This window comes from Battus philenor, unplaced genomic scaffold (genome assembly GCF_028537555.1).
Source record: "Battus philenor isolate CCGP_79_NKW_IND1 unplaced genomic scaffold, ilBatPhil1.0.hap1 SCAF_1, whole genome shotgun sequence".
NCBI lineage: Eukaryota > Metazoa > Arthropoda > Insecta > Lepidoptera > Papilionidae > Battus > Battus philenor.
This window is the reverse complement of record NW_027181661.1, coordinates 13,129,737-13,150,554: the sequence shown is the minus strand read 5'-3', so window position 1 is coordinate 13,150,554 and position 20,818 is coordinate 13,129,737. Positions and strand designations below refer to the sequence as shown.

General features: G+C 32.2%; 1 protein-coding gene across 1 annotated transcript in view; it reads right to left on the bottom strand.

Moving 5' to 3' along the window:
- Sh (Potassium voltage-gated channel protein Shaker) overlaps nucleotides 1-19,429 on the bottom strand; it is a 126,785-nt gene extending 107,356 nt beyond the window's left edge. Inside the window, exon 1 of the mRNA XM_068762910.1 lies at nucleotides 19,387-19,429. Coding sequence (XP_068619011.1) covers nucleotides 19,387-19,412 — 26 coding nt within the window. The 5' untranslated portion in view covers nucleotides 19,413-19,429. The remainder of the gene's footprint in view (nucleotides 1-19,386) is intronic.
- Nucleotides 19,430-20,818: the final 1,389 nt, after the last annotated feature.

The following is a 20,818-nucleotide window of genomic DNA, read 5'->3' as shown; positions in this document are numbered from 1 at the left end:
TTCACAACTATTTCGTTCGGGGACAGGAAACTTACAATTTTTGTAATTAATCCCCTTAACGAGGTTGCCTGGCCAGCTAGTGAGTGAAAATCCTACTCGGGGCTTTTCGCTCCGTGTTCTCCACAACAAAACCTTAACCAATATTGGGATAGAAAGCAACTTTCAGACACGGTGTACACGATGGCTTGCATGCCGTCCTGCAACAAAGACCTCCGTAGGTATCTCCAAGATGTTTTTAAGTCTTTACATAATGTCTTTAAGATATTAGTTTTCGCTTTGTATAAAGAAAAATATAATAATAAGCAGTTAATACAAATCATTCGCCCTTCCCTTCTAGCTTGTAATTTTAATATTAAATTGTTTTAGCACACGTAGGTTAGCCCAGTAAAATTTAGCTCAGTGGAACTTAACTCCCATGAAACTGTAAAAGTCCTTCCCGCTAACATCGACTATCATCAGAAACAATAGTAGTAGATATATAGAGATATCCAGAACAAAATAAAGGAAATCTTAAAATAAGATAATGAATATGTCTTCTAAAATGCTAATGGAACGTACGTAGTAGTGAAAATAAAAATATTCATAACCAGCTCACGTATGCTATTTTCTGTGATCGATCACACCGCACGATTTTTAACGTATCTGAGATATAGAGTCGCTTTTACATGTCGTTTATGGAAAGATTGCATTGAAATTCAACGATATATTCCGGATGCAAAAGGTAATGCCCACAATTTAGATCACGGCTGAGAAGAATAATAAAATGGAAAACTAATGTAAGAAAAAGAACATATTGTATATAAATGTCTGAAATGGAAAAGATTCTGCATGTCAATGCATTCGAAATAATTTTTGTAGTAATATTTTTCCATGTCATAGCATAGCGATAGGATCAAGGAATCTGCTATTTTTAAAAATCGCGGTGCTTATATTCTTATAGAGGTATGTAGTGCAATTATATCTAAAACTCATAGTCAGTGACCGCTGCCAAATTTTTGCCTCGTAAAGGCAATTAAAAAGATAAAAGAGTGCAAAAAATTCTATTAAAAGTTCTAAAACATATTTGTAATCATCATTATAACTACATACATGATTTTTGTTGTATATATTAAGTAGAAAATTTGAAAAATAATCAATAAAATACAAAGAGTTCTACTTCAATAGCGATCATGAAGAATCAAATGACTTGTAGTATATCGCAGCAAATGTATGGAAGAAACGAAACAATGCGGTAAGTCGTTTCTTAGTTTACAAAGTAATAGCTACGATCGTCTAGTAAAAAAATTGTCAGACTAATGCATCATTAGAGTAATATTTATAATTATAGGTACCTAGAAGTTTTTTTAATTAAAAAAAAACTTGAAATAAAGCCTTGTAAAATTTAAGAATATCGTAATTTTTAAGACAATAATAGATACAAATATTAAGTTTTGATTCATTGTAATAGAAAAAAATTACATTGACAATATATTGATATATTTTACTGTAGCCACACACGCGGTTAATTCGCTGCAATAGGGTATACATTTACGCCAAGTTTATGTGGGTAAACAGGAATATACAACTCATTTAATTGCAAACCCACGAGGGTTTAAGTTTCTGCACAAACTTTGCGGCCAACAAACCGCGGGCGTAATCACCTGTATCATATACTTTAAGCTGCCTCTGCTGGTCGCATGCTCTGTGGCTAGCTTACACATATTGTAAATTGAATACGCTGGCACCATTCCCCGCGGTACGGTCAATGAAAACAGAGGCGGATTTAAAGTATCCGTTATTACGTACAATGCTAAAACTAGTGCGTAAACTAGTTAGAGAAATCTCTAGTACTGTATAGGTATCTAGACAGAGCTATCGTTAATTTTAAGTATAACTTAAGGCTTCTTTTTACTACACCAATACTTGACGTTAAGCTACTAAGTCTCCGAATGCATTCCACATTTAGAGAAATTACTGGACTAATAAAATTTCACTTCATGATTATTTAGCCTAGTTGCACACAAACGCATTTCACATTTTAACGAGGGCAGATGCCCTCTGCCCTTGTTTCTTACCATTTGATAGATGCCTCTACCGCCTCGTTATCTCATTTCAAAAACAATTATGTGAATATATCAATCCAACTCAAAGTTGGAGGTAAATATAAGGAGGTAATAATTACAAACTAGATTTCAGTTAAATTTATAAAAATAATTTTTATAAAAGTAGTCGCTTAGCTATACTTAATGTAGTATGCCCCTAATAAGCATTAAATAGACAACAAGTAGGGAATTTCTATTCATGTCCGAGCTGAATACCTGCTAGAAGCAAAACGTAATGAGGTTAAAAAGTTGTCGACCAAATTTTTAATTTTCCAACGAGCTCACTGCAGATGTTCTGATGATATTCACTCGAGTGTTACTTTCATTAACGCAAGTATTATGAATATTTATATTCATCAAGTTTTTGTATCATCTAAAGTTTTTATTTTTAATATTATATTTAATATTGTAATTTGAGTTATATGTTGATGAATAAATACAAGAAACAGTAAGAAAACTTTAAGATATCTTTCGTAACTAATACACAATTCAATAGATGTTGTATGTTTTAATTCAAACAGTTGCCATTTAAGATAAGCAACTTTTCTGTTTAATAATTATTTGTATATAATATTAAAAAGAGTATAATTATTAGCGGCACCATCGTGAGTACAACTCCGTTATTTTTAGTTGTAATTATTTCCATTTGTACAGTTAGTTATTAAAAGATGTGGACAAATAAAAAGTTTTAAAAATGCGCCACCGCTCTACTCAGGCACCTAATCGATTGGTGACCACGCGCCTATATTGTAATATCGATCGTGGTGACCACCATTAATTAAAGGTCGTTCATTGTCCTCTTATGTAAGGACTACGGAATATGTCCCATATAGAATTATAATGTTCGAAAGTGCGATAATACGTATTCGACGTAATGATTAGTTGTTTCTTATCTAACAATCGATTTGGAAGTGTAATATAATTTAAGTACTATTTATATTTTTACGTGTTGTTATTTGAATGAATGAAATTAGCTAGCCTATGTAATTATTATAATTGTTTATTTTCGTAACAAAGAAACAATATTTATATTCAAAATTATGTGAATAAAACTAATGGTAGTTGTGTTACTTATCATTTTGTTATAAATATTTTTAAAGAAAACGAGGCGCAGAAATTCATGACATTAGTGCCACCAGGACCTAAAATTTTTTTTATAAAATCGGTGATAACCTTTGTATTGAAATTAAAAAGGTTTTTTTTATGTTATGTTACTGCTCAAGTAATGATTATAATTTTTTGTTGCTTTTAAAATGTCATAGAGTTTTGCAGTACATATAAATAATTTAACTCGACGTAATAATACATCGGTCATAGCTATACACTCCTCCGTTTAAATAAGTTTTTCAAGAAAATTCAAAGAAACCAGAAACTTTGATTAATAATAATTAAAACTTTATTTGTGCTATGATGACAGATTGTATTACTTATTATATATTGCAATCGGAGTAGAAATAATCTAGTCAGTAAATGGCAGTGGTTGTTTGAATTATAACACCACCACGGTCGTAAACAATGTTTTGCAAGAGAATAGGTATAGTTTAAGAGGATAATTATACATGACTATAACAAGGTCATCCAGACCCCATAGAGCAGATTACTGTTCATATCTTATATGATAACATTAAAAACTCAAAACGAAACGATATAGCTCACAATTTATACATGAAAAAAAAATGATTTACATTTCAATCTGTTAAATATAGAATTAATAATCCTGTTTTTTTTTAAATGTTTCGAATAAAAAAGGTTATTTCAAAATTCCTGTCAGAAAATGGTGAAACTGGTACTATATAGTAATGGAATAAAGGTTAAAAAATAGTTTCTATTTTTTTATAAAGCTTATTTTTTGGTTGACATTTTTTTAACAAAACAAAACTATACCCGGAATACGGATGTGTATCCAGTGTGATGATGCTGTTCTCTAAAGAAGATTAGACAAGGACACAACGATGATGTTAAGAAACAAAAATTACGATCAGCTTCTCTAACGCTTCTGTTTATCAAATGATTTTATAGTAAAGCAAACTTAGCGAAAAAATTTGGTCACTAAATAAAAATTGTTTTTTTAAAGTATTGTACTTTTTCTGTTTTCGAATTAAAAATGACAACGTGGTTGTTTTTCACACGTTTAACGTAGTACTTTTGCGATATAGGACTAACTTAACGGTCGTTTTGCGTGCCCTCGTAGTCAGGAAGTGTAAGGGAAGTGACGATTAGATTTTCAAAGCTATTTCCTCCGATACCAGCTGACGACAAGCGCTTAACGACCAAATCTCTCTAATAGGTGCACGGTTTGGACTAACGTTTGAATATTATAAAGGACATGAAATTTAGTAATTTTCTTTTTAAAAAAATATATTTTAATTTCCTGTCTTATAAATACATAAGTAATTAAATTTATGCCGTATTAAGGATTGAAAAATGAAGTCTTAGAAGAACTTTTGCGCTTTACAAACAATAAGTCTTTAACAGAAAATAAAAAAAATTAAATAAATCTTTTCACTGCGAAAATAAAACATACACCTTCTACATCTCTTTCGCTTTTTATAATCTCTTACGAGTATATCAAGCGACAAATTTTTTTAAGCCTACTATATCTCTAATGATAGTTTTCAGCTTTGTGTATGTAAATGATAATTTTTTGTGGGTTAATACCCTTAAGCTTTAAGTGTTGTAGTTATGGCTCATTCGCTGTCAATTAAAGTATGGTACACCCTATCTAATAACCAATCGTTTCTGAAATAACGTAATGATAATATAATATGTAAAAGTATTAACAAAAATCGGTTTAAGGTTACATTAAAATGAATTAAACTGAAAACTATATAACGCCGGAAATTATTGGCCTGTCACATTAAAATAGAGTTTTAGTGATTTCTTTCTACAGGTTAACAGGAAATAAGCTTTTAACCTTTCCTGTCAAATAAACTGTAATTTTACCCTTTTACAATAATTTTTTAAAAATATATTAATGTTAAAATTTGGAAGTGATAACTTTTTACATGGCAATGCATATATTTTAATTTTTTATGGTGTGTCGTTGTAGTCTTTTTTGTTAATTCTACTGCTCAATTCCTAGTTTAGATATTTATGTGGAGAAACTATTAGCGCCATCTATCGACGCCGTGCGAAAGAACATTGTTAAGAAATATTTATATTAATTTATATTAATATATTCCATTAAAAGATTTAAAATATTCTCATCGCTTTGAATTGAATTACTAATTTAATGTATCACTTCCTCTAAATTCAATAAACGTGAGTTGTTACTATAAGCTTACTACACCGTAAATGTCGGATTTTAGTACTCATAAAACACGTGCTGATTTCAGTAAAACTTTCTCAGTAACTGGAGGATCAAGGCTTATGTATAAGTGAGATTAAGTATGCTGGATACAGCCTGTCGCATAAATAAACGTTAATTCGAAATCGGGTGATAGGGATGTAGCTAACCGCAAAATTTTATTCAAAAATGAGTCACGTTTCAACCCGGTCGATGAAAAATGAATGTAGTGATGTACATGATTTGACCAAAGTGCTATATTTTTATTTGCTATTATTTTAAAATCACGCATTTAGATTATGAATGAATGTTATAAAAGAACAATACATAGTTGTATCATTAAAGTAAACATATTTAATAGTGAATATCTCTAGCCATTGTAATAGAAATATTATCAAAATTCGTTTATTCTTAAAGAAATCATTATTTTTTTTGATTGATTTTATTCCCCTGGACTGTCTATGCATCATTGGATCATGTAAAACATTAATAGTAGTGCGCCAACTCCTTTTAGAGCATTCTTTTCTGATGTAGTCAAATGCAACCTTATACCAAGCAAGTTTTTTTAGGTATTAGATTTAATTTGAGTTGACTAAATCAAATTGTATTATATTTATTCACGCTATTTATTACTTCATTTAAAAAGATTGATAATTTAAAAAAGTAAAATGTGTTATATAAGGTCGATATTAAAAGTAAATATGAGATTATTTAAACCAAGCATTCATTTATTATTCCATTGGTTTAGGCGATGTGGACACTTGACTATTGTACTAATAATTTGTTCCAGTGGGATTGTACAAAAGGCTATTTAAAGGAAAGTTATACTCATAAAATATAGTCCACAAGCGTATCGTAGAAAGCTATTTTCTAATAATGCATCGATAGTCTGGTTTGTCTATTTATATTTATCGACGGCTAAATTAATATCGATGTTCATAGAATTGAATTCAATTTGCATGCATTATTCCAATATTTGTTTGCGATATATTGTGATCAATCATACAACTTTAATTAGTTATAGCGTCGTCTAACTTATAATGAATGTAAATTCTAAATTAACATAGTTTGTTATGCATAATTGTTTTATGTGTAAATGAGGCTATGCCATGGATTTTTCTTGGAAATAGAATAAGGAATGAAAAAATGCGCTGCAAAAGAAAGTGACCCACACAGCCCAGAGGATTTGTAAGTTGATGTGTAGTATATGGCAGCGTAGCGTGCAGAACACGCGGCCGCTGGGGTCTCAAGATCCTGGAGTGAAAACCATGAACAGGCAAGCAGCGTACAACGTCCATCTACATGGACAGACGATCTCGTTGAGGTAGTCGGAAGACGTTGGATGCAGGCCGCTTTCATCCGATTCTATTAAATATCTACGGCGTAGACAATCGTCTAGGGCTACATATCAAACAATGGACATCGCTATTTTTGTGTCTTGTTTTATTAGCATAATTGGTAAAGCCGATGAAATCTAATATCGGAAGAATAAGATGTGAATTCAACAGTAACAAGTGTGTTTTAATATTAACTTTATTGAACCATCATCATATTAACTAATAGATACCTAATTCAAAGCATAGGCTTTCCCGAAAGATTGCGCCGATGACCGGTCTTGTACTGCGCCCCACGAGGCCTAGTCTACGCCGAGTTAAGCTATTAAAAACCTTTGAGCCCCAACGTGACAGGCATTTCATGAGTAATGTGTCCCGCCCATTGCCACTTTAAACTAGCAATTCCTCGAGCTACGTAGGTAACCTTAGTTCTTCTGCAAATACGACACATTCGATTTCGCAATGAAACTCTAAGATTAAACTTAAATTAGAATATATCAAATATTTAATATGAAATTTTTAATTAGTCAAAGCGTGATTTATCATACAAATGATCCCCTCGCTGCGAGGTCTCGATAAAAAGTGATGCATTGGCCGAACGGGTCATACTGACAGCAGCACACATAAGTAAACTATGATACGTAAATGCATTTTAATATTGTCGACTCGGTGGAGCTGCGGTCGGTGGCAGTTGATATCAATCTTTAATTAATGACACTGTACTTGGTTACTTAGGTTATAGAATCGGAGTGCTCTACTGCAATGGAGATAAATATTTTGATATATGTGTTTATTGTTTTAAACGTTTTATTATAATTATTAGCTAGTTTACATCATAAGCACACACTGGTGTAGATTTTATAAAAACTGTATAATTTTTCTTATTACTTTTTTTCTTATTTGAGATTAGCGAAAGGCCATTTTTGTTTGCCGAAAGTTACCACTGGTAACACATGATCGTAGACCTCATCTTAAAAATCGATTACAATAGATTTAAATTGAAATTATGTTGGCAAATGCTTTGATGTAGATTTTACATCAAAAAATAACAAAAATTAGTTTTAAAATAATCCATAATACAAATTTCCATTAAATATAACGAAAGTTTGCATTGCAATTGAAAATTTAAAAGTTACATAAACTCTTTTAATTTTAACTTTATGTGTAAATGCAAAGTAATAGGTTAAAGGTATATAAGCTTTAAAGATAAATCCAAATGTCACTGGTTTCGGAAATGATAAATAACGTAATGATGATACAGTAAAAAAAGCATTTTCAAAAATCATGTTACAGATGTTACCACATATTAATATTAATTATTATTTAATCTCTGTCCTCGTAGATTTCGTAGTACCACAAGTTATTGGCATGTCGCATTTAAAAAGCTTTAAAGCTTTTTGCTGATAAATAAATCACACTTTTACCCTTTTAAAGCACCTATAAAATTTGACCAAATAACCTGCATATCACTAAAGTTATTTTGAATAAGCATATTAATTTGAATACCAAACGATTTTATTTACCGATATTTTTGGAATCATAACATACCTTATGTTATTTCCACCGTTTTTAATAATATGAATTCTATTAAAAATGATTAAATAAATTGAAATTAGTCTGTTGCATCTACGTTATTATACGAGTATGTATTTACAAGCTTCAGAAGTTTTGTCATCGGGTCTAAAATCTTTTCGATACAAAAAAATATGTTTTGACATACACTTTGTGTAATAAAAAATTGTTGTATATTAAGTTTTTGATGTTTGCAAGGTTTTGAATAACAAGACCGAGACGGCTTGAATATTCATTATTCTCAAACTTCCGCTTTACAGCGCGCCTGCTTCACGTAAACCATCGCCGGTTCCCTTTAGTGGAAGCTCCCAGGAATTTATAAGAAATAGGAGAAAGATCTTTTGTGCTAACATTCATAATACATACTTTACTCGTACGGTTTTTATTAATCATTCTTCGCCAACACCAACGACTTTTTTTAACAAAAATAATTCTGTAAAACTGTATACATTCTAGTTAATCTGTATCCACTTATAGTTTAATTTTATTCAAGTTTTTAAAAAAATAGATATGATTAGTTATAGGTGTAAAAGGTTTAAAGGCGTGAATGTATAGCTCATTTGTTGCCTATTAATATGGTATGCCGCATCTAAAATTCAATCGCTTCAGAAATAATAAATAGCGTAGGTATAATATAACAAGAAAGAGCTTTATCAAAATTTAGATTACTACATTTCAAAATCTATTATTTTTACTATAAGCCTTTGCAGTCTTCGTACTGCTGGAATTTACTGATCTGTCGCATTCCAGTAGAAAAAAGGTAATATAACATACATAGGTAAATAGCTGTAAATGTTTTAAATTTTTTTACTGATTGAATGATGTATACGTTCACCCCTCTACAGGTTTTAGACCAATCGCTCTGCATATCGCCCTGTATAGTACAAATTGTCCACAATTGTAATCAATTAAGCTTACATATATTAGAACGGTTAATTGTTTTAAAAACAGATATGTCTTATGCTTTAATTTATCCATTCTGGCGACAACGAAGCGCTTTAAAAATAATATATGTATTCTATTACTCACTTTATCAGTTGTTGTCGTTACTCGCTTTCGGTAAAGGATTGTAGGCACCGTGTCGGTACTTATCTCTATCTAAACAAACCATGTAGTAACTTACCTGAAACAAAAACATAATTTTAAATAACGAATATTATGAATATACTTTAAAGATGTTTTTTTTTTAAAACAAAAATTTAAATCTATCAGCTTATGAAAGAAAACATTAACTTAACAATTATCATCATAACATAATATATTCAAATTATTAAATTTTATAGATATTTTATTATTTATAAACATATGCTTTGTTAAACAACATACTATGAAGTGTTTAATTATATATATATATATATATATATATATATATATATATATATATATATATATATATATATATATATATATATATATAATTAAATAAAAGAAATAATAAGATTATATACAATATTTACAATATCATCATCAAAATCATCACTTCAATTGAAGGACGCTTACTGCTGAAGGTACATGTGAACGTACATAGACTTCCGAAAGAATATATTGGCAGTACATCCGTATTCATCGAGCTTAGCGCTTAGAGCGATCGGATGTGTTTCACGACTTTCGCGCCTCCCGCTGACTTGCAATTATATTCGACATCCTGCACCCCTGCGTAAGGAATCCCAACGCTCGACGTTTGGAGTATCGGAACTATCTTCGGACCTTCCCGCCTCCCGTAATAATTGACGCAGCTATTTGTTTCTGTTAGAGAACGTCAGAAGGTCGTCACTAAGAGCCGGCAGCGGTTACACACACGTTCGGTACACGACCCCAGTCGCAAACAAAGCTGCTTTTGTCGCTTCGGTCCGAATGGCTACTCCGCCGTGCCAGTCAAGAAGCAAGCTAAATCCAAGAAACTCGCTTAGGCAACATCTGACATCAGTGTTTTCGCGTACCGTACGTCAGTCGCGCGACTTCGCTGTTTCTCATAGCTCCGGTGCGGGGTCCGCGGACAGCGTGTGATTAGGCACTATTCCCCCTCCTGGCGCCCCCGCGTGGGTTCATTTTTAGGTGTCATAGGCAGGTAAGGCTTTGGCTCCTAGACATGTTTTATGAACGGGTGACACTGCGTCCGTACGACCGTGCAGAGTTCTGTCTTTTCTTAATGTAATTAGATATATCGACACGTTAAAACGCTCAATAACGCGGGCTAACCTCCCTCCGCCTCCGGCTTCCTACATTAGAATTAGGCCTTTCTCTTCGAGAGGCAAGCTCACCACTTCCGCTCCCATATCTTTGGCGGCTCACTACGAGCAGCCGAAATCTAGAAAGCCCCATTCCGAGGTTCCTTCTCCCGCTGAGGAATTGATAGCCTTTCCGCAATACTTGCCCAATAAAGATATCGACGAGTTCTTTATTGCCAAATTCTGCAAAGCTTTCGGTCCATGGGACCGCTTTCTGGTCATTGCAGAGTCGTCAGTTCTCGCCGCCCTGAACGAGGAATTTATATAAATTCCTCTCGCCATCTCAGGTTCCACTACAGTCACAACACTATACACCACACGGATACAGTCCCACTTCCTGCGAATGTCTTCGATGTAACTAGGATACGATCACCCAGAATATTTTTTTAAGTCGTGAAACTCCTGTTGCGCGAAGTCTAAACCGGCTAACAGCATAACGTCAATCACAACAGACGCAAATGCGTTGGTAGCAGCCTGAATCAATCTTAACAAGGTCATCCGTCTACCTTATGAGTAGAAGTCTTACGCTATGCTTGTCGGTCTGTAGTCCACTCCGAAACCTTTAGGACTCAAGCGCCATCTGGTCGGCGGTCGGCTACGGCGTTGCGGCTTGCCCAGTGCCTATCTCTTGGACTATATCAATTATTTTTGTGTTCGTCTTCGGATCTTCTCATTCCTGATTAGATCAAAGTCCCGCGCAAAGTCGTCTCCACCGCTCGTCGAGTGTTATAATACATAAAGATAATTAAATTATTAAATTGACGTTTATTTGAAAACAGATTATACATGGATCCATAGAAATGATATAGTAACAGTTGATTAAAAATCGTTAAGTATAAATTAAAAATATCAAACAAAATCATAACAAAAGCTATTGTTACCATTATGCAAATATTAAATGAAACTTGCATCGTGGAGATATTCTGTATTATACAAAATATATTTTACTGTCTCTAGAGTTTGGACGTGTGAGCGAAAACAGTAAAGTTATGCAATATTGTGTGATGGGAACCGTTGGACTTATGATATTAGGTATTTGTTCGAGAGTTAAACAATGATGTCAATCCATGATTTTTCACAATGTTTTTATTTTTTTAAGTATTTTTTGTACCAAAACTCTACATTTTAGTTTTTTTTTTTATTCTTTAATGACCGAACTTTCACCGCTTCTCAAGTGGCAATTGCATATTCCGCGCAATCGAGGTGGAATGGCAGAGAGAGTGACTTACCAAAAACCTCTTTTTAAGATACATACTACTATTTCACTGGATTTTTAGACCACCAAGCCATAAGATCGCTTCGAAAGAAGCTTTTTCTTTCTTGATCGGAGTTTATAATTATTTTAATTGCCTTACATGTTGAACTTTGTTAACTTTCATGCAATTAATCAATAAACATGACCAAGACGATGTTTTTTTTCTTTTGGTTAAAACCTTTGTACAGAATATTTTAGTTAACATAGCTGCTTTGAAGATAATTACATTTTTAAAGAAATTAAGTATTTAATATTTAGTTTTCAAACGCTTCAAATTATCATAGTTGTTTCTAACACAATGTGTTCTAACACAATAAGTGTTCTTCAGTAATAAATATTATTCATTTCGTTACTTCATGTAACTAACATATGGAGTATATACACTCTTTGACCCTTTTAATATAAGATTATTAGTAGTCGGATAGATTATAAGAACTTAAAAATTTATATCCCTACCTTATTACTAAAGGCATAGAGAGAGCTTAACGTCAAACGAAGTGTTTTTATTAAATGTTTACACGTACGCACAGCTGCTATAGTTGAGAGTGATTGATTATAAAGAAAATTTATAACATGGAAGCGCTCCTCTAGCAGGTCGCCTACAAAAAATGTTCTTGATAAGAGCTTTGTCTAAAATGATATTTAAGTGTGATAAACTTCTATTAAAACTAATAAATTAATATTTAATTGTAACATTTACTTTAAAATACTAAATTAAAGAAACTGAAGATAAAACAATTAAATAGACCTAGACTGTAGTGATTGAGAATAGGTTGGAAGGTGACGAATAAAAGGAATAAAGATAAATTAAAAATGTTAAAGAGCGAAATAAGAGAAAAGAACTGTAAAATAAACAGAGAACTGAAAAAATGATTGCCTCAACAAAACCCCGTTCCCAACAAAATATAGGGTGGTACGAGAGGCTCCAAATAGCAAAAGCCTTTAAAATAAAAAAAACATTCACTTCTCATTGTAATCAAGTCAACTAAATACAAAAGCATGTATGACATCGAAGATAGACCGGGTTAAGTTCGGCCGGTCGTACCGTTACGACTTTATTTCAATAAAATAAATAAGTTTTTTTAATTATAAGTTTGAAATTCATTCCTCTCTCGCCAAAACGAAAATAAAGAGCATATCGACTCTCGCAGAGAAAACTCTGCAATTCGAGACAGATCCGGGCTTGCATTTTCCGCTTGTCCATTGTTCTCTCTTACAGTAAAAGTTGTTTTTAGTTTGTTTTTGTCACATCTATTTGTCATGTGCAGAGTGTGCGAATCAAAATGAAAAAAATAAATAAATTGTAATAATTCATAGCTTTTGATGTTGCCATTTGTGTTAATAAATAATTATTAATGTAATAAAGGATACTATATTAACACTTCCATAACTGTTCAATACACTCAAAGTACACAAGACGTTTTAATACACCTCATAGTAGCCTGAAAGTGTAGAAGTTAAATTTTTATAAGACGAGAACAATCTGCAGTGAGAGGGATTCAATATTTTAAACAAAATCCACAATCGCGGCTTCAGCTTGAATTGAAATGAATTACCCGAGGGAACATTTGTGAAAGTGTTATTGCATAAGGTTTCTTTTCTATTAAAAAGTAAGTTATGTTGTACTTAAAATTTTATAAACGATTTCAATATAGATCGAAGCTTTATTACTTACTTCAATTTACAATATGACTTTAAAATACAATATAATAATAAAAACAATGAATTAATTGCAATTCGGATAACAAGCAACCACAGGATGCATTACACAAACATTTTATAACATTTTTAAACGTCGTGTTTTTCTTTAATAAACTTTAAAACAGTTTGCGTCGGTCGATGAAACAAAATTATTACTAGTCTATTTATCGTTGTCTTAAAAAGAAAAAACACTTTTTTATTATGAAGGAGGCAAATTAAACTCCTAAACAAACGTGTAAATATCAATCAGTTTATCGTATTATTCTTTGCTTTTATTTATGTACATACATACAAGAGTTTTCCACTACTGACTCATTACGATGTCTCCAAAATCCCATTATTCGTTTCAGCCTATAGATGCTCTCGGCAAGGCATTGGCCTTTCCAAAATGTTTGGGGAATATACCATAATGGCCACGCTTGGCAGGCAGGCTGGCGACCGCAATGTGGTATTGAGCTACGAAGAAGACGCTGCGGTACATCCTCTGGAAGCTTGTTTAAGAGCAGTGGCAATCCTATATAATTAATGCACAAAGAGTGAATTGTATAAGATTACGGGAATCGAACCTGCAACCATCGATCGCAAGTCTCAGTCATTACCACTGAGCAATCACTTCGATTTGATTTAAGCTAAGAACAAATTTTACGAAATTCCTATCGCAATAGGATTGAGGGGCGTTCATTAAAAAAATGCTTTCTAATTAACTATATCTGTTATAGTCATAAAACGTGATCACAATTTTTGCCATGTTGAAAATACCTAGAAGAAATTTTATAAAATTACGCTCACAAAAGGCAGTGCAGGCCTGAGACGGCGATAGTTAGTGCTATATATAGCGGACTGTAATTTTATCCAGGACAAGTGACCAGCATGAAATCAATTTTTCCGTGTGTTCTGTGATATTGAAGGTTAAAGTGGCACCTGGATAAGCCATATAGCTCTCAGAGCAGATGGTCGCTATGACCTTTGGGCACTGAATTGGAGCCACAGACCAGCAAGCTTAGAGCAAAATGTTCACCCACAAGGTGGAGAGATGACTTTATCATGTTCTTGGACAAACGCCGAGTGTGAGTTCCCAAACGGTCCTGTTAGAAAAACTAACCATTTATATTAAAAGTTACTTTCATTAATCAGAAGTACATTTTTTAGAAGTTAACCTTAAATGTAACATATTATTATTACTTCTAATTCTAATTCTATTATATTAAATACTTGTAACATTCTATGGACAATGCCGTTACTGGTATTAATCGGAATGACATTATTTATTTTTAGATATATAGGACTATACTTTTCCAGTTAATATTTTCACACGAGAAAATTATATTTTTTTTAACACTGGCATTAATTTTTTTTGTATAAGAAAATGTTGACTAGAATCGAAAATTTATTCATCTTAAATGCATAAGTGTAACAATCTACATACAATGCGTTACTTTCTTTTTACAGAATGACTTTTTTTAGAACAAAATGTCAGAAAATTATGAAAAATCTTTTAACACAAATATATTATGGTAACATTTTATACACAATACTGTTGTTTATTATTAATTAGGATGACATTGTTATTTATTTTTGAAAATAAAGGACTATACATATCTAATTGATATTTTTAAATAAAAAATTTTGTATTTTTTAATATTGATACTTGTTCTTTTAATAAAAAAATGTTGAGAAGAAACGAAAATGTTTTTACCTTAAATGCATAAGTGTAACAATCTGTACACAATGCGTTACTTTTATTAATCAGAATAATTTTTTTTGATAAAGAAAACATTACAAATTTAGGAACCCTTTAAATTAGGTGTAAATGACAATATTTTTTAAACAATGCCGTTACTCTTATTAATGGGAATGACAATTATTTTCTTATTAAAAACATAAATATTATAGCTGACATTCTGATACTAGTGTTAATGAAAAAATTTAAGGAAGACTATCTCTCTAAGATTTTTATAAAAACTTTGTTTTTCTTTCTTCAATTTTCTTGGAGCCTCTTTTCTCTACGAACTCGAATGGTAATATTTGGTTTTCAAAAGACTCTACCTTTTCTCTCTCGGTATTGCACCATACACGTACTTGTACTTATATGTACTATTTTGTATGGCAAATGCAGCAACTTGTATTAACCTCGTACAGTCGCGAGTAAATTTCTACCGCCTAACTATATCCTAAAGTCGATGGATCATTCGTAGGAGAAAGTCGATGACATTTCTCTGCGATGAAACTGGAAGCAGTTGATGTATCGAAAAAAGTTACATTACGGAAATAAAAAATCACAATGGAAGGACCTTTCTAGAAGTGACACACATCCGACTAAACGACGCTATGTTTGAGAACTTTATATTTAATACTTAATTTTGGTTTCAAACTTATGGGCTAATTAACAAAAAAATATTGAAAATTTTAAAATGTCGTTTACTAATTTGAACTTTTAAAATTCTTATTTGGTAGCAAATCGTAAACAATCGTCTTAATTTTCACAAAAGCAGGATTTAGTAAAGTAAAATTTATCAAACATTTTGATTGTGGTTTTTAATGCTTTTACGTAACAGTAGGATACTGGGTTTGGCATATTTTGACCTAAATGAAATCCGAAAATGCTGTTAGTGATTCAAAACGCAACTTCTGTAATTATTGCTTAATGAATTTTTTGACTAAAGATTATTATCATAAAATTTATGCTAGAGCTAACAAAATAAATATTACATAAGAATACATTAATCAGAAATTCTTGATTTAATAATATTAAAATGTGAGCGTTAATACATACTGATTGCATGCTAGATAGGACATCTTGCGTCGAATAGCTAAACTAATTTGGATACAGTAATATTATTTGGCGTTCAACAGCGCCATTTATTCTTATGCTTTGTAAGCAATAGATGGCGCTTTAGTTAACTTTTAATTTCACGCCATCTAGCTTAGCACGCTGAAGTCGTATTTCGGATTCTATCGGTGAACAGTGCCATCTGTGAATAAAATATTTAAAGGAAACAATCCGTTATGAGTTTTTAGTATTTCGCTAGGTGTCGCTAAATAAAATTCAATACTGAAGATTACACATCTTGATATTTTTTTAAGATAACCCAATAAAAATATTAATGTTTGGAAAGTTAATATTTACTTATTAAAGACGTATTAATTACTTTTTTTTAACTAGAAAAGGAGTCAAATTTGTCCCCTATTCATCAATTGGTGTTAATTGATACTGCGCTTCATAACACAAAACTTTTCTTAACAATTGTTTTGGTTATAAAAAAAATTATTGTTTTGCGAAAACACTTTCACTGTAAGTTGAACATAAAAAAATACTTTCAACGTTATACGAACTCGGAGGGAAAAAAACTAGAATTCTGACCATGTCAAATACTAGACGCACTTGAAACTAACTTAGTAAACAAGGAACAAATGTGTTGACCCCGAGGGAATGAATATATGAGTTTTATTGGACATATTCCAACTAAGCACTGATGCCTAAATATTTGGCAACCTTTTTTCTTGCGGAGTAGAAAAAGATTTGTTGCGAATAGTGCTAATACTCGTGAAAATGTCTAATGTCGTGTCAAATATTTTATTTCGTTACCCTTCAATTTAGTGAAAATACACAAAAATAAACATTTGCTTGTTTAAATTATTTTTATATTTTTTGTTGTCATAATCATAATTAATAAATAAATCTCGCTACGTAAATAGCACAGCAAAATTCAATTTCAGTTCTACACGGTCGACATATTAACGATTTTTTTTAAAACAACTATTTTAATTATCAAAAATCATTTGCCAAAGGATAATCAAATATTTAAATCACAATTTTTTAATATGGCAATGTTTTCATCGGAGAAGCTCGTGCTTGGCATATTAGCCGTTCTCTTGTTCATTTGATTTTTCGTGAAAAATAAACAAACACGTGAAATGCTATTTGAGGTACATTTTTAAGGCATACTTTCACGTTGTTTGCATTTTAAAATACGGAAATATACCATAAAAACACAAATCCAGTCGTCATAGTTTATACGACGAAACAGAAGTCAAAAGGGGGACTTTATAAGAAAAATATACGAAACCACTCATGGATAAAATTTACAAATAATGATTATTTAGTAACTTTACAATAAAATTATTTTATTTCTAATATTTGTGTACTCAAAGAAGTTTTTACGTTTTTACCATAGCGGGAATGCTCAAGTTAAAATGTCAAACAGACATGCTTACAAAGGAACATTCAGTAACACCTAATATTCGTGCCCTCCTAGTATTTGCACATCGTAATCATTCATTCTGAATTACGTCGCACTCCGCAAAAAAAATAATTTCATTCTTTAAAATAAATGATAAACTAGTTAGTGTGATATGGCAAATCTAATAATATTTTCATTGAATTTCATTACATGCTACACGCTATTCCCTACGCCGACTCCAACGCCGACGACGACGTTGAAACTTACGCCGACGCCGAGGACAAAACCAACGTCGTCGAGGACGCCGACGCCTGAGATATGGTGGACGCCGACGCCTGAGATACAGTCGATGCCATAATCTCTACCGATTCCGACTATAACAGCGACGCCGACGCAGGGACTGATGCCGCGAGACGATGTTAGGCCTTTGCCTACTACCTACTTACTTTTAAGTTAGTAGATATAGAGAGTCCTTACTCTCGATCCTTAGATAAAGAAGTAAGTTGTTATCATCATCCCCATCATGTCAGTCCACTACAAAGCATAGGCAACCCGCAAAGATCGCCACGATGAATGGTCTTGCACTGCCCGCATCCAGCTACTCCACGTTACCGAATTATTTTATTAATTATTGACATATTACATTGTCTAAGATTAATAATGTAGAAAATAATTTTTCGCAATTCATAAATAGCATAAAACAAAATAAAAAAATAAAAACATTGAACTGTTGAATGATCAGACAATCAACTTTCGATGAACATCTAAAATAAGTTAACATGGTTGTACGATTTCATATTTTGCTTTTGAAAACAAATGTGTGAACGTAACCTCGGCTTAGCTCCAGTTCATTTTGAAGGCTTATACAATAACTTTAGCAAAGACATTTGGCAAGGCGCTTTATGGGTCCAGACAATGGAATAGGGTCAGTACTCTCGTTCATTATTTATGTTGTTACGAAAAAAAAATAGTTGTGTTAAGTGCATAGGCTTTTTCATTATTATTATTAAAATTTCAGAATGGGTTTATCAATTAGTTGAATACCATCAAGAAAAAAAAACTTTAGATCAGTTTCTTTTTAGTTGAAGAAAGTAACAAATTCAATAAAATATTAGAGTGTTCTACTTAAACAATACACGTGTGATTCGTCATTGTGGCAGTTACATATTACTACCATGAACTCTCAGTGGCTGAAATTTGATGTAAATTAAAGATTTACAAGCAAAATAATTCTTGAAAACATCATGTGAGATACTTACTTCTACGTACGATATAAGTTAAAGTTAGTAACATCTGGATCATGGTACCTTTGTTGCCAAATCGTGCTTGTTGCTTCAATGAAATTTAACCTAGAAGCGTGCATGTACGTCGTGAAAAATCTATTCCATAAATATTTAAGTAAATCTCCGTAAATATAAGTAAATTTTTATATAAGATTTGTTACAATAGTCCTTAGCGTTATTTTTAAATTTCTCAACGTATTATTAATTTACTTTCGTAATCTTTAGTTCACATTTATCCATCTTTTACTACGACGTTCGTATTAATTTTTCGCCCACTTTCGCAAACACATGGTTTATTGTTTTCGAGAGACATATTTTTAACATACACATTAAATATTCCTTTTAAGTATAATACTTGAACATCGATAAATATTAATACAAAAAACTAACTATAATAATTTGTCCAATTATTGGAGGTAATCAATATTATCTTGTTCTAAGTAAACTACCAATTTAAAAACTCACCCTCCGGCGACCAATATCATCTGCATGTTGGATTAGGTTCCGGATAACTCGCCGTGTTCGTGGAAAATCTCTTCTCGATTCACTATTCAAAAGGCACTGCGCTCACGAAGAGTAATCGAAAACTTATTTCCCAACACATCCCATCGCCAATTACCTCCTGCATGGCGTCTGGTTCTTTATTACACTACCCGTTAAATCGATTTTAATATTTTGCTGCGCAATATTCATTTTGAAAACTTCAATAAATAATTTAACGTTAAGAGTGAAATCAATTGTTATCTATAAAAACCGCCCATATTTCAACGCAAATTTGTTTTTTTTTTTTCAATTACTTTTTTCATAATTATAAACATGTACTTTTTTAAATTAAATTAATTCTCGTAGTTATTTTAAGTGCATTCTTCCGAGTTAATTTAAATTCTGTCTCGATGTAATCAATAACTTGAATTTATACTTTAATTTATATTAAAAAAACAAATTCTTTTTTGTGTTACAGACATATTAAAATTTTTTGTGAAAACATCGTTTTCTAACGTATCATTTTAATTCCGGAACTCACCTTATAAAATATAGAGAACTGTGTCATGTTTGCGCATTTATGCCAGTAAGTTAATATCAAATACTGCAAAGTAATTGCGAGTTTCCTGTGGGAAACAACTAGGAACGGATTCAGTTATAATATAACTCCAAGAACTGTTTTTGATTAACAAACTCATTTTGAGTTTGTACGTTATATAGTGAAGGATGTACTCATTTATTCTGCTGCATTAATATACGTAATACTTATGGTCCGCCTTATGAATTACATTGGTACTGTATTTGACAATAACTCAAATATTAGGGTAAAATTTTTTTGATAATTCATTATAAGAAAGATAAGATAATAATATAAATATCGCAACATATATGTTAAGTTTTTACTTCATTTATTTCAAATAAAATTATATCCTTCTTCTACTTTTTTTTAGCCGATGGACGCCCTCTGCAAGTCAAATGCCTTCCCCAAAGTACGCCACGATGACCAGTCTTGGCTGCCCGCATTCAGCAACCTCCAGTAAATTCCCGCGATCTTAACAATGTCGTTGCTCCACCTAGTGCGGACCCACGCCGTGTTTACCGGCTCGTGGTCGCCACTCGAGAACCTCTAGGCTCCAACGGTCATCGGTTCTACGAGAGATGCGCCCCGCCACTACAGACGAGAAATTCTTCGAGCTACGTCGGTGATCTATGTTCTTTCGCGGATCTCATCACTTCTGATTCGATCTCGCACCGAAACTCCGAGCATGCCATCATAGCCCACTTCATTGCTCTCTGGGTGAACTTGAGCCTTCTTATGTAGCCCGTGGTAAGTGACCACGTCTTAGATCCGTATGTCATCACAAAATGAAATTTCAAATCATCTTGCAAAAGCTTTACGATTATTGGAATCTTG